General features: G+C 36.7%; 1 protein-coding gene across 2 annotated transcripts in view; it reads right to left on the reverse strand.

Annotated features, from left to right (window-relative positions):
* Positions 1-14,758, reverse strand: part of GABBR2 (gamma-aminobutyric acid type B receptor subunit 2) — a 476,939-nt gene that overhangs the window by 192,429 nt on the left and 269,752 nt on the right. For both annotated transcript variants that reach the window (XM_054057392.1, XM_054057393.1), the window contains exon 8: positions 9,399-9,459. In XM_054057392.1, the coding sequence (XP_053913367.1) occupies positions 9,399-9,459 (61 nt within the window). The remainder of the gene's footprint in view (positions 1-9,398; positions 9,460-14,758) is intronic.

A 14,758-nucleotide genomic window follows, 5' to 3' on the forward strand; every position in this document is an offset into this window, starting at 1 on the left:
ACCGCATTCTCTGCTAATTACGTCAAATGAAATATTTTCCTGTAATATATACTAGAATCTGACAGATTTCTCACAATTCTTCTGGCTCTTTTTAGCCCTCTGTATTACAACTCCTTTCAGAAAAGAAATGCCTCTCTGAGATGCCAAGGGGAGAGACTTGCCAGCAAACAGCTCTGCAGCGAGTAGCAGGTTGGGGCAGCTCTTGTCAGCTCTCAAGAGAGAATCTGCCTCTCTTGAAAAGACAGGGAGGACTGGGTGGTAAAATGGTGTGATAACGTGTATCACCTGAAATAAAACATCTGAATGAATTAATTCTAGTAGAGGCAGGATTTGGAATACTGACTGAAAAAAAGCATTTTTTAAATTGTGGTAGAAGTATGAGAGCTCTCGGGGAGAAAACTGACAATTCTTCAACGTCTTTCTTAGAAACTGTTTCTTTAGCGGGTCACTGATATCTATTAACTTACTGGAGCTGGATACTTCAAACTTTTGTAAAGATTAATTACTGTAAGATTGTTTTCCATTGCTTTCCAACTTCTTTTCTTGGCTGTTATTTTTGAAACTTAATTATTTTCTGTGGTATTTAAGACAGTTCTGAAGACATTTTTGCATGAAACAGTGGCAGACACTTACCAGTTCCTGTGAAATACTTAGTGACTCAGAGTATACAGGTTGAAGTGAAAAACTACAGCTATTTCTACAATGTGTGTGCTTGTCCCAGTAATAATTAATTGCACAGTTCAAACCACCTCTCAAGGGATAAACTAGTATATAAAACAAAGGTCCCAGACACACAACAATAAATAGGGTTTCCCCTGCTCCTCACATGTGCCTGCTTCAAATGCCTAAGGGAAAATAATGAATCCAACTCCTCCCAATGAATCAGTCATGCTTACTGCAGCTTTGAGTGGTGCAGAAGTACCCAGCTACGCTTACACTAGCTAGCTTGAACGCTGATAGCTGCAAAGCTGTGGTCTCCAATAGCTGTGCTCCCAAAGGAAAGGTTACCTACCAAAACGCCTATTTTGCTTCTGGGCAGATTTCCAGTTTATAGTCTGCTCCATGTTATTGTTGCTACACTGCTAGTCCCCCCCAGCTGGCCCGTTTAAAGCTAGCTCAGGTAAAACAAAATACGCTGCTGTGATGACCACCAGCTGCAGAATCAGTGTACCCTTTCAGCGCATCCTCTCTGGCCTTGCAATCTATATCCACATAATACAAGTTGTTCCAGATGAGGTGACTCTAGCAATGCCACACATTTAATCCTGTTAATCTTTCTTTACAAATAATGCCCTACGACTCCAAACAATTTCTGTAGCTCTTACCTGTCCTTTCTCCAATTGACACTACACGTTCACAACTTTGGTACCTGACTGTCAATATATTATTCCATGTTTATTTATAAAAATAAAACAAACAAACAAAATCCACAACTGCCAGTAAAGAATACCAATGGAATAGATAACAAGAGGAGTAATTAGAACAGGGAAAAACACTACAGCTAGTAGGTATGGAACAAAAAGAGAAATTGAACAGGAAATGCATAAAAAATAATCTGACATTAAAGGGGAAAACAGCCATAAAGATATATAAAAAATATAATCTCCTTTATGTTTTTGTCTGACAGAGGACTTGTATAAAGGTGCCTGAGATACTGATAATAAAATGACAGGTGACATTCAGTGCTAGTTAAGTACAGAGTAACATACAAGAGAAAAATAATATCAAGTATATATACACAGTGGTATACACACATACTAATTAATTAATAGCATCCAGGATAAGGCCTTGGACTTACTCTGGTGGGTTCTTTGAAAACATCAGTGCTGTGCTCACTGGTGGCCAAATAGACAAAGAAAGGATGAATGTGGTAGAACAGAATATTGAGAAAGCAGTTAAAATAACATGGAAAGGTCATTCAGCAGTGTGAGGTACAGAGGTAGGGGTTTCAATGCTATGTGTGGCTCTCATTATGCTCTGGCAAAAAGGGAGTGAGAATATTGAGAGAGGTAGGGGGATTAGTAGAATTATAGAGCAGCTTTTACATGATGAAATAACTAAACAAATGGCAGGGACATACATTTCTAAAGGAGTCATTGATGAGAGATCTTTAAAACTTGAATGATGTGAAGATAGTAAGACAACTATTCACTGCTTCTCGCATTACAAGAAGCAGGGAGTGCTCAGTGAAATTGTGAAATAGCTGGTTTAAAACAAACAAACAAAAAGACAAGATAGAGGGGCTTAAATCACTTCGTGAATTCTGTGAAATTCCAGAAGTATAAATGCATCCATAAAAGACATGACAAATTGATAGAAGATAAGTCCACAACTGTGAAATCAGATGGTCCAAAGACACTCTTCAGCTGTAGAAGTCATGAAAACACCTGACTTTGGCAACTGAGAGCATATAACAGAGATAAACCAATTCTATATATGCCTGTTCTGATATAGATACCCATAGTTGGCATATGCCATATTCTTGATGTCTGACCCAATATTGCAATTCTTCATGCACTACTCATATAAATAATTATGGTCAGATAAAAAAAGGTTATCAGGTGTTACATAATTAGGCAGTGGAACACCAAAATCTCTGCAGTTCAAATCCCAATGCCTGGTATACAGATACAGGAGAAATTTCACTTTTCTATTTCTCCTTGTCAGGAGGTAAATGATATCTCTTGACAGATTTCCTATTTATCAGTGCTTTTTTTTTTTTTTAAATGTTCATGTACATATGTGTGTGTTAAGGAGGAGGAATCACCCCTTTCTGTCAAGAACTGATTGGGAGTCCCATCTTTAAAACACATCAGCAGAAGGGGAGGTGCAGCACTTCCCTTTCATATAGTACCTATTCAGATATAAATGATCAGAAGAGTCATAATATACTTGGGAAATCCCAGGTTTAATTCACTTTCTTCCTGAGGAGCACTGTAATTTTCACCTCTTTCTATTTATGGTCAGGCCATACATGTCTGGATAGTGATTTTCACTATTTGTCCTGCTAAAAATCTTGTATGACATATTAAAAAAACATCAAGACCATTAGACCAGAAGACAAAGGGTCAGAGAGCCTGACACTGTAACCTTTTAGCAGTTATGACCCTCACTTGAATGAGGGAGCCAAGCCCTGAAGATTACTTAAGCATTTTACATTCAAATAACACTGGATTTAAAGGGAAACCCCCCTCAAAACATAGAACCAATGTTGGAAGAGGAACCAGACCCTACAAATGACCTAACCACTAGTCTAAGGCTTCATGCTCATTTTATGTCTCTTATTAGAAACAATTCAAAGAAATATAAGAAATGGTATTAGTAGCATGCAGTGGCCGGGTTCCTGTAAGCAGTGTCAGAGTCACACAACATATTTTGTAGAGGAGCAGTAGCCTAGGATTAAATACAGTTGGCCCAGCAGAGGCCTCAGGATGTGGTAAAAATCACCAAGGGCAAATAAATACACCTATTCCACTTCAGAAGTCTGCTTGTCTTCAAAACTTTCAGAATCACTGATTTTATGTACCTTCCAGAGTTTAAATATCATTTTCATTAGAAAGTTTTTTCCTAATATTTGGCTTGAATTTGCACTACTACTATTTAAATCCCTTACTTCTCAGCCAGCCAATGAGGGCAATTTTATTGGCAATTGTCCTTTATTTCAACTACTTTCTCTAAGTAGTTTTGATCTCTTGCCTGTAATGAGGTGTGTTTGTAATCCTCTGTCATCTTTCCACATTTTCTTTAAATCAGCACTGTACACTTCTGGGACTGCCTAGATTAAAAGGATACTATTATTTATACATCCCAGTACAGAATTTTTCTTTTTTTACCTCTGTATGGTTTTTGTTTATTCATGTTCAGCCCGTGACCCACTGTAACCCCTAGTTCGTATTATGTATAACGATGGCTCGGTGAATTGTTCCCCATTTTGTATTTGTATCACAAATTATTCCCAATGTAGCACCAGGCATTTGACCTAAATAAACTGCATTCTGTTTTTTCCTGATTACTTCTTCAATTTGCTAATATCTTTCTGAATCTTTGCCTAGCCCCTTTGTGCTTGCTGGCTCCCTCAGAGATCACTGTGCATTTGATAATTACACATTCTAGTTCATTCTCTTACTCAGCAATGATAATATTCAGTGACTTCAGATTTAAGACACATCTTTTCAGGACTCTACTTGATATAGCTCTCCATATTAGGAGGCTACTCTTTTCATTGAAATGAGACTCTAAATAAAGTTATTTTGGACACATTGTAGTTTCGTATAGATTATACTATCCCAAATTGCTTAAAAAAATGTCATTGCCAACAAAAGAGGGAAGTGGTACTCCGCAGAGGTAGTGTAACTGCAATGCAATGCCTAAAATATTTTTTGAACTAGCATTCTAAATGGCAAGCTGTAAGACAAGATGGCACCAATGAGTTTTTGTATACCACAGTTCAGACTATCAGGACGAATTGGTGTTGAAACACCCGACAGCATGTAGAAAGCTATTACTTACAGGGATTTCAACTGGGAGGGACTTATTAAAGGTTCCATGAGGTCACCACTAACTGCCCTGGAGCTGAAAAAGCATGTTTGGGGCAGGGGGTTGGGATGCATATCTGTGGTGTGCTGGAAAATTGCTACAAACCACCCAGACTACTTTTTAACAACTTAATTCAACAGGATGAATTGTTCACTAAGCAAAATAAAAAAAAAAAAAAAAAAAACAAACCCAGTGGTCATTAAGATAGGAATGGCTAAAATCTAACTATACCACTAATATGCAGATAAAATGGAGTGGATAGGGTACACCAATAAGTCTACCAAACACATTTGTGTGGTTGCAGCTAAGCATTCTAGTTAGGAAGTGTCACAAGTAAGCTTTCCCGACTCCTTAATTAATTCCCTTTTTTTTTTTGTGTGCAAAATTATAGTTTTTAATAACAGTGATCGAAGAATCCAGCTGCCCAGGATAAACACTATGCAGTTTGTTTTCCATCTTTATTGTTCATTACATGACAATAGCAATTATTTACTATTCACTATGCAAATTCTGCTCAGGCAACAGAATTCCCTACTTCTTCATTTACTTTCCCCTAAGTTCAGATCCAAGTATTCAAAGGTACTTTGAATGTCTGGAACCATTTATAAGGAGATTTCATTCTGACTTTCTAAATATGCTGCAGAAGCAGAGAGATCTGAATCCATTGATTATGGATATTTGACACCACAGATTCCAGATATAAAACATGAGATATTTCAAATTTGAGTTTTCACACTCGTCACTGAATGTTTTCTGTTTATTGGCTTATACTCCCTCAAGATTATTCACAGAAAGAAAATTCACAAACTGGTTCTGTGGGGTATATGCAGGACAGATGTTAACTATACAAAATTTTCAAAGGCAATTAGTTTCATTATTCCTATGAATCCTTACGGAAACAAGAACCAAAGATAGTTAAGAGTCTGCTGGATTGTATTTAGAATTACAAAAGGCAGGTCTCCCAGAGTTGGACTGATGCCCCTGGAGAACAAGCCATTGCATCTGTAGGTGAAAAACTACTAATGTATCCTTCACTGAAGCAGTTGTGGACAGCAAACAAGTCTGACCTAAGCAGATGAACTGAGACTCCAGGAAAGCAATCCTGTATTCTCACGTACCTTGCACTTGACTGTAGAGCTGTTTGCCTGTTTCTGTTAATCAAACTCATGGAAAGATATGTGGGGCTTTTACTGCAGAAATTCCTTTTCTAGGAAGACCAGGAGTGTTGACAAGCCACGCTCTCACTGTTGTTTAGTATGTAGATCAGCTTTCAACACTAACAATCATATTACTTGGCTAAATGAGTTGAAATTCTTAAATTCCTCCCAAAAATACACAGCAGAATGACCATCCACTTTCTTAAAGTTTTCTCAATATGCAGGACCAAAGACAAGAATCATGATTTATGTACATTTCGGTGTATTTGTTTACAATTTAACTTTAATTGTCCTTCTTTAACCTATTCCAGCACAGAAGTCTTGTTGGTTTTCTCTAATGTGTGACAGAAATAGAAATATGACTGAAAGAAAGATGCCTTTTAGGCCTCAGTCAGATTAATCAGAAATGATCTGTTAAAGTGAAACAATTTTAAGGACTGGTGCATATCTGTTCTTGCAGCCTCCTGTATCCCAGCAATCTACAACCTTAGTTTTGTTGCTGCCCTCTCTCCTCCTTGATATGCACACAACAGGAGCTAGGGATCTCTTTCAGTTCTCAGGAGCCAAAAGATTTTGGCCATTTACTTCAACTACATGTTTGACAATGAGAATAGTCCTTTAATTGCACTCATGGAACAATTGCCATCATGTTGGAAGGATGCCAGCTTCAAACATCACTTAGATATTCAAGCTGGACTGACAGATTGGTCTTTATTTGCCAGTAAGTTAAGGGAACAAAATGCTGTTACATGGGCTTTTTATCCTCCACTGCCTACTAAATCATTCCTGGGTGGTATTCACGATCTATAAAGCAGTAAGTGGTTTGGTCATAGCTCTCTCTGGCACCATCTGTTTGACCACTTGCAAAACTAACAGGCTGCACAGAAGCTGAAAAAAAGGGACATGACTAGCATGAGTTTGGGAAAAACTGTATCTAGCTTCAAAATTAAACCAGCTATTCAAAATTTCATCACAGCGTGGCAGGCATACTGCAGTTACCCTCTGAACCCTCACAGGCTAGTTTTCCCTTGCCTCTGGCAGACATGGCTGGCTGCTTTTTCCATAGCCAAGATGTTTGCAGATAGTCTCATTAACACAAAGGTTTCTAGCAAAACCAGAAAATGAAGCCTCTGAGTCTACTCCACTGATTTTCTACCCTGGCAAATGAGGAACAGTGCTTCTGGCCAAGGAGTCCTCCTTCTGATACATGATTACCTATTTATCTGGAGGAGGGAGTTTGCATTATATTATTTGTGGTAACTGTGAATTTTCATTTAAATTGTTAACAAAACTATAAACCAACACAAATGAAGAAATTACTCTTGAGGTACAGAAGACTAAACTCGATGATTCCCAATTATTATGTCTGGATAATAAGCTACTAATACATTTAATATAAGTTATACTCTCTATTATAATCTCATAAAAGCATTTACAAAACATCTTTCATGTGGCCTTTTTTTTCTCTAGAAATCACCATGATTTGTGTTATATACTAAAAAAAAAATATTAATGAATGAGTCGTATATCTGTCTCAAGCTTGATTGCACCTAACAGCTATAACTAGAAAGGAAAAGCCCATTTACCATATTAAGTACTGGACTTAATTAACTAATAATTCCATTATTAGGAATTTCCCCAATAGTCCAAGACTTATTAAAAGTTAATGCGCATGTTTCAGAAAGCTTCCTAGACAATAAAGAATTCTTTTGAACAAATTAATGATTTCTACCATTATACCACAAGTATTGAATATAAAACCCCTGTTCAAAAACAATACCAATGAAAGAACAGAAAAAAAATTAATAGATTATAATTTGCAGTTAAAAACACCAGATCACTCCCAACTATGTTGTTATACTGTTCCTTATTTCAGTTTCCTATACTTTTTTGTACATTCATTTCATTTCCAAAATTAGTAAGAAAACTAAATAAAACTTCAACTGATTTAACTTCAGATTTGTTGACAGATTATTACTGGCATGAGAAATAATCCAGCCCTTCTCCTGCATTTCCTCATAGGATGTCTGGGTTGCTTTTTCCTGTAGGTTAATTGGAAATCTTTGGTTGAAGATCAAAATTCTGAGTATGTGCCTGAATCAGTTCTGAAATAGTAATTTCATAATTGCAATGAATTATAAAATGGCCAGCTGTCTCGTATGCTCTTATTACCAAACCGATAGTAAAACCATTGATGTTAAATAGTATCTAATCTGAAGCTCAAAACATTATGAAGAAACTTCATTTGAATAGTTGGAAATAAAAATCTATATAAAATCAGCTATCCTGGACTTCTAATGCTCCTCCACATTAGTTCAGAAGATACATGTTCCACCTCCCTGTGGTCCCCCATCACATCCTTAATGCACAGAGGGAATGTGCCAAACTTCCTTCTTGCTCAGATGCTCTAGAAGGATAAATACAGCTGTCTTAGGCGCAATGTATAATGGATCCTTCAGACTTCTGAGGAATAAACACCTCCTGTAAAATCCCTTTTCAATAATTTCTCAGGATTCTTTCATGCAGCTATAAACACTGCTACTACGAAAAAAAAAGAGGGAGGAGTAAGAAGAGGAAAAAATATTGTTAGCGTTGAGTAAGAATTTCTAAATTGTATTATTATGAGGTGATGTCTGCAAAAATTTTAGTGGGTAGAAATGCTTCAGGGAACATGAGTTAATAGCATCTGTTATAATTGTAAAGGCAAGAGCAATCCTAAAGATTGCTTCAGTAAATTAAAATCAGTAAGAGATCCCCTCAAGTGCATTGCTGTTCATTAATAACAATACCCATACAGCAGACCATTTCTGTTTAAAGGATAAGCCTTTGTAACTTGGTCAGTAGGATTAAGATTAAAGTGATCTCCTTAAGACAAAGGGAGCGCAGGCTTCTTTCTCATGCATTGTCTGAAAAGGATCTGCCAGCTCTCTCACTACTAGTCTCATGAGACCATCCAAATGCAATCATCTCTGCTTTTATCTCAGCCTAAGAATAAAAACATGAATTGTATTCTATAAACTGTAGAAACAACAATAACACATCTTCTATGGACTACCATTTCTGAAAAAACTCTCCCAAGCAAGCACCTCATCCTGGCTACAAATTGCTGTGGCTGCATTTGTGGTCTCTGCTGCTGAGACCATTCCCTGCAGGAGCAGCTCAGGCTTCGCATCATGCTGTGGAGTGAGTTGCCTCCAAGGGACGGGGGCAGCAGTTTGTATCCTCTGAACGCTGAGGGACTGACTCCAGAGGCAACTTTTAGCAAGCAGCTGCAGAATGTTAAAACAGTTTTCAGAGACAACAAACACTAAATTGCAGTTGCTTAACGGCAAAAAATCCTCCCTAAGTTCCTCTCCAGATGCAGTTTTCAGAAACAAGTGTATTAAGAAGTGGATGCTTGGCTGACCAGTATGGTTTTTGCAACAGCTGTTGGCTGTTACAGATCAGTGGTAGTTTCTACAAGTATGTGGATTTTCTTCTAGAAAAATTCTTGGAAGTACCTGGGAATATCTCAGAACACTCATGGTTCAAAGCACAGTATCTTAAACAGGTAACAAAACTTTCTAAGGACCATGCTGCATCTTCCAAGCAGTTTCTTTTAAAAATAATTGTGTGTATTTAAAACATCCTGAAACAAATGCAACTTATGAGCAAGTTTGAAACTGCATACATAACTAGAAAGAAAATTAAAGTGTTGCAACCTACCTTGGAATTGTGTGAATTTGATGGTCCCCATCCTCTCTCCATTTCTGAAAACAACTTGACCCTAAATAAAATAAATAAACATCTTAAAACTTTTATAACTTTCTCATAGTATAGTTTCATTAGCACTGCAATGATTTTCCATTCACTATTAAAATTACACAAGCAATGTTTAAACTTTGAAGGTACCAGATTCAACCTAGGTTAAAAAAAAATGCAGTAGCACCTCCTTAAAGCTTTCTTCCACAGATTTCAAATCTTTAGAAAGATGACCAGTGTTATCACTCACTTTTCATGGATAGAAATGGAGGTACAATAAAGCCAGTAGCTCATTGAATCTCACATGATGAAAGAAATGCAAACAACTGATTTCCACTGCGTGACTGTTTTTATCAAGGATATTTAAAAGCTATCTAAGATCATATAAGAAAATGGTTCCCCATTTCATCCATCATACAGATCTCTGAATGGTTCTATTATCTACTTATATTAATGATTTAAGTATATCTATAACTTTTGTGGCTTAGTTATGTACTACATCAGCATGCATGTCCTAGTATTCTTTTTAAATGTAATGCCTTCATGTCAGTGCTATCCTTTGCTGTGCTACAGGTTGTTACTCTTCAAAATAATAGTCACATAATGCTGAAACTTTCTTACATATCTCTAGTAAATTACTCTTATCTTTCATATTATCTTTTTTGAATTAAATTAAGAAAAAACTCTTATTCGATTTCTTCCTTACTTCAGCTGTTTCATGATTGAGTATAAAAGAAGAGGATTTCATTCATTTATGCTAAGAAGCATTTTTAGTATTTTGAACCTGCAGTGAAGTGCTGAGTGCTGTCTTGATAGATTGCTATTTTACTGCATCCCTAGTTTGGTTTATTATCATCTCCATTAATCTTTGTTTTAGCAAACATCAGGAGATGAAATAAAATGACAAGCATGTAAGGCTACAATACATTTCTCTGTGCAATCCAATTCCTTTTTTAGATAACCCCTGCGGGTCACCAAGGGATTGCACTGAAGGTAACCATCAGAATCAGCTCCCTGCAAGGAAATGACATTAGTCAGTTAGATGTTAGGAAGAACTTCTTCACGATGAGAGTGGTGAGGCACTGGCACAGGTTGCCCAGGGAAGTTGTGGATGCCCCATCCCTGGAGGTGTTCAAGCCCAGGTTGGATGGGGCCTTGGGCAGCCTGGTCTAGCGGGACGTGTCCCTGCCCATGGCACGCGGTTTGGACCTAGATGATCTTTAAGGTCCCTTCCAACCCAAACTATTCTATGATTCTATGAACTGCACAATGGATGTGTAGTACAGCACATCACCCCAAAGTTCCTACAAGACACCATTTCCCTTTGATACAGAAAAGAAGACAGCCTTCAACAAATGTAAGCTACCTTATGCTAAGCCTTGAAAAAGCCCCAATCTATGGCAAAAAAAAAAAAAAAAAAGGCGCAAGAGAAATGAACACAGTGTGAATGGGAGAGATTCCAGTCACAGCACCAGAAGAGCACAGGAGCTGCTCCAACCAAAATCCAGTTGCTCTGTCTCCTTCAGTGGCTGCTGACACAGGTCCAGGCGAGAAGGTAAAACATTAGCAAGCAGATTTATGTGTGCACCTTAGCAGCCTTCATCCAGCTCTCTTTTAGTTTGGAGAAGTAGTATTTAATATCTCTCCTAATTTCTTTAATGATAATCATAAATCACTAGGCTATTTGGTTTAAGTAAAAAAGAGCAGAAAATATTAAAAACCGGAGTTATAAGGATGCTATGCAAGCATCCCTTGGTGCAAATATATACCTATGGTCAATCTAGTCTTAATCTTGCTAAATTCTTGGTTGTGTTACCTGTGTTGGAGATTTCTATAGTTAAATTTTTCACTGTATGGGAAAATTACTTATTCATTTGATTTTAAATTTACTGCCTTTTACTTTAATTCTGTCTCCTCTTATTCTTGTATTGCAAGATAATAGGACTGAAAGTTGTAGTCTACAAGAATGCTATTTATAGATAAAAATACAGAATCATTGCTATCATCTACGATGACAGTCATCTACGATTGTCACCTATTATTGATAGTATAATATACCAGCTCACAAAATTTTCTACATTCGAAGTGTAACAGGTTTGTATTATCATCACTGCTTCTTGTAAAATCATCCACATTTTTTTCGTTCAATAGAACTAACATATGCCATATGCACCTGCATAAATACATACATCCTCACTGACATGTTCTGAAGCTATCAACAAAATGTACATCAGGTCTGTATGTTCTGAATAAATGTAAGCATTCGGAAAAAATACAAACAGAGCTATATATTTAGAAGTATTTAACACCTTCCCTTTCCTAAGATTTATGGCTTATACCAATCCAAGTAGTAAACAAAGATATGGATAAAGGTCATGAAAGTTATGGGACAACTCCCAAACGAGAAAATGTTCTTCTTATCTGCAAAACTATTCCATCACAACGTTTTACCTTCATTAAAGCTTACAGCAAAATGCTAGAATGTCAAATGGGTTGTTAAAAAGAATAAAAATTTCTAAATGCTATTTTATGAGTTCTGCCATTGTCTTGAGTATAGTACATACAGAGTCTGCATGCTACACGTACAGCTACTAACAGGAAAAAAAAACAGTTCTGAGAAATTGAAACTGTCTATTTATTCCATGTGTAATTCAAATAATAAATCTGTTTTCAAAGGTAAAATCAACAAAACCCATATCAGCAAGGAGCCCTAAAGCAGAACTCTCTGATGAAATCCATGATGATGACAGTACACATTTATTACCCAGGAATCAAAACTGCAACCACAGCTGCCAGTCACTGCTTAGTTCTTTGCTCCTCAGGAACATGCTGCTTCATAACACCATGTGATAATTAGCTACAGGGTCTCATGTATCTCAAACACCTCAAAACTTTAATATTCCTGTGTGCTGGGTGAGGAAACACTCCTAGATATTTTACTGGGGCTTTAGGTAGCCTGAGTAAACATGGACTTCAGTGTTCCTGCTGCAGTATTTAGTTCTGCCAATGTAGCAGAAAGGAGCGCTTCTCACCAACATTGAGAAATTACATACAGAGCAATAGCTTCATTTCATTTTTACAAATATTAACTTAAAACAGGCATAGGAAGGAAACTAATGAGAGCCATCCATCACTCTGTGCTTTTGTCATCACTTTATGAAATAAAAGACAACTACATCTGGGATAAAAAAGTGAAATAAATATATAATAAAACATTGCAGTATTTAATTTTATATATCTATAGCAGTGTTAATAAGAAATAAGCCAACCAGTGTTTCAGAAACCCGTTTTGTAGAAATCCTGTGCTGACTTCTAGCACAAGAAGTTAGTTATAATCTGGTGACGTTCTATGGCTCATGTCAAATCATTTATTTGCCAACAAAGTAACATACCATAAGATTTAACTAGAGAGTTACCGTATTTAGACCTCAGATTCATAAATTAATAAAAGAGTTTTTTCTTTACGAAAGTAGAGGATCTTTGAATAATAGATATTCCTAACACACATTGAGCTCTGATATTACAAAAGTACATTTTAGTACTACTACATCCTTATTTTTATCTCACCATATGTGCCAATACAGACTGCAGCTTATGGTGTGACCCATTATACATCCTAGATCCATGTGAATATAACCAGACAAAATTCTCTTTTACCTTCCACTGTGTTTTGGTGACATTGCATAAGCATATTTCTATACTTATTAGCAAAAGGATGAGTGATTGTATAGGCAAGAAATACCGTTCTAAAGATAGTACTAGAAGTAATGTTAATACTAAGTTCTTCAGACTATGATTCTCAGATTAAAACAATATTTCCCAGTCAAGTAACTGTTTTACTTCAAGAGATGTAAAATATTATCTCTATCATCAACAAACATTTAAATCAACTGCACAAGTGAGTTACTTGCACTTAGATCAAAACACATATTTCACCATATATTAAAATAATTAATCAACAAAGTATTCCTCCTCATTACACCCAGATCATCTTGATGGAGATGAACAGAAATCAAACATACTTTAGCTTGTATTTTATTTTCTTCACTCTACCATCTACAGATCTTTTTCTTTCTTTCTTCAACACTTGCAAAAGTGACTCTGGAGTAAATACTGATTCTATAACTGATCTGCCAAACTTTTTGCCGAGGAAAGCCATCTTCACATCAGCAATTATTCTTGAAAAGGCAATGGGAAGGAAATAGAAACTATGTGGCTTGTAGTCCAACAGATAGCAAGGTGAGCAGCAGATGAAAGAGAAGTTGAATGAGCTCAGTCTGGTAGAGCATAATACCTCTGAATGTTGCTGCTGGTATGTAGAGCCACTGCGGCACACGGCATCTCAATCACCTGTATATAGGACATATTGCAGCTGCATAACTCATAATGCAGCCTTACAAAATTGTACCTTGCTCATTTTTTCTAAAGGTATAACTATCCCAGCAGGTAAAATAATAGTTGCACATTGTAAGTTGGACAACACAGAAGTTTATGTTGGGTGATCTTTTGTGGCTTTGTTACTTTGAGTGGTGGTTAGGTACATCTCTCAGTCGAGCTGCTTTTCCTGTAACAGTCTGGGGGGGCGGGTTCTGTTTGTTTGGGTTTTTTTCCCTAAAAAGCTACAGTGCTTTAACATCCTTTACAAGTTATGAAAACCGGAACTAGACCAGAAATATCAATGGGGTCAGTCTCATAACTGCCTCATACAAGGACATCATCTCCCCATATCTTCTGTGTAGCATTGTCTTCTATCTGCTATGTTTTACAAGACTAGTGCTGATTTTTGTCCTACTCACATATACTTTGTTATACATTTCATCTCATTACCAAAAAGACAGTCTCTGCATGTACAATCCTCAGTTTTTTCTTTTTTATTAATTGCTGTTCTCTTAAGCCATCAGTCCTTTATTTGTGGTCAGAATAACAATTCCACAACAATCACCCATTCATACTCACAAAACATTAGCCAACATTAGCTTTATTTTAGACACATAGGACTTCCCCTTCTCTTTATAACAGTTAGTCATTTGTCTATACGTGGAAGGAGCTATTTGCTATTTTTTTTCTGGTGGATAAAAAGTAGTCATCTTTGCTATATTATTAATTTGTCATGACCGCCTGAGGCAGGTCATCTCCCCATATAACAGTGTTTCTCCCCAGTGATTTTCCCTGAAATGCCTGAGCCTACACAGTCAAACCAGTTCCAAAAGTGACTGTTGATATTTTTTCCAAAAATAAATTAACTCAATCACTTTTGGGGTCCTTGAGTTAGATATTTAATATAAAGTAAACCATTTTAATAAATGCATGCAGAAATACCTGAA

The sequence above is a fragment of the Cuculus canorus genome, chromosome 2, assembly GCF_017976375.1.
Source record: "Cuculus canorus isolate bCucCan1 chromosome 2, bCucCan1.pri, whole genome shotgun sequence".
Lineage (NCBI taxonomy): Eukaryota > Metazoa > Chordata > Aves > Cuculiformes > Cuculidae > Cuculus > Cuculus canorus.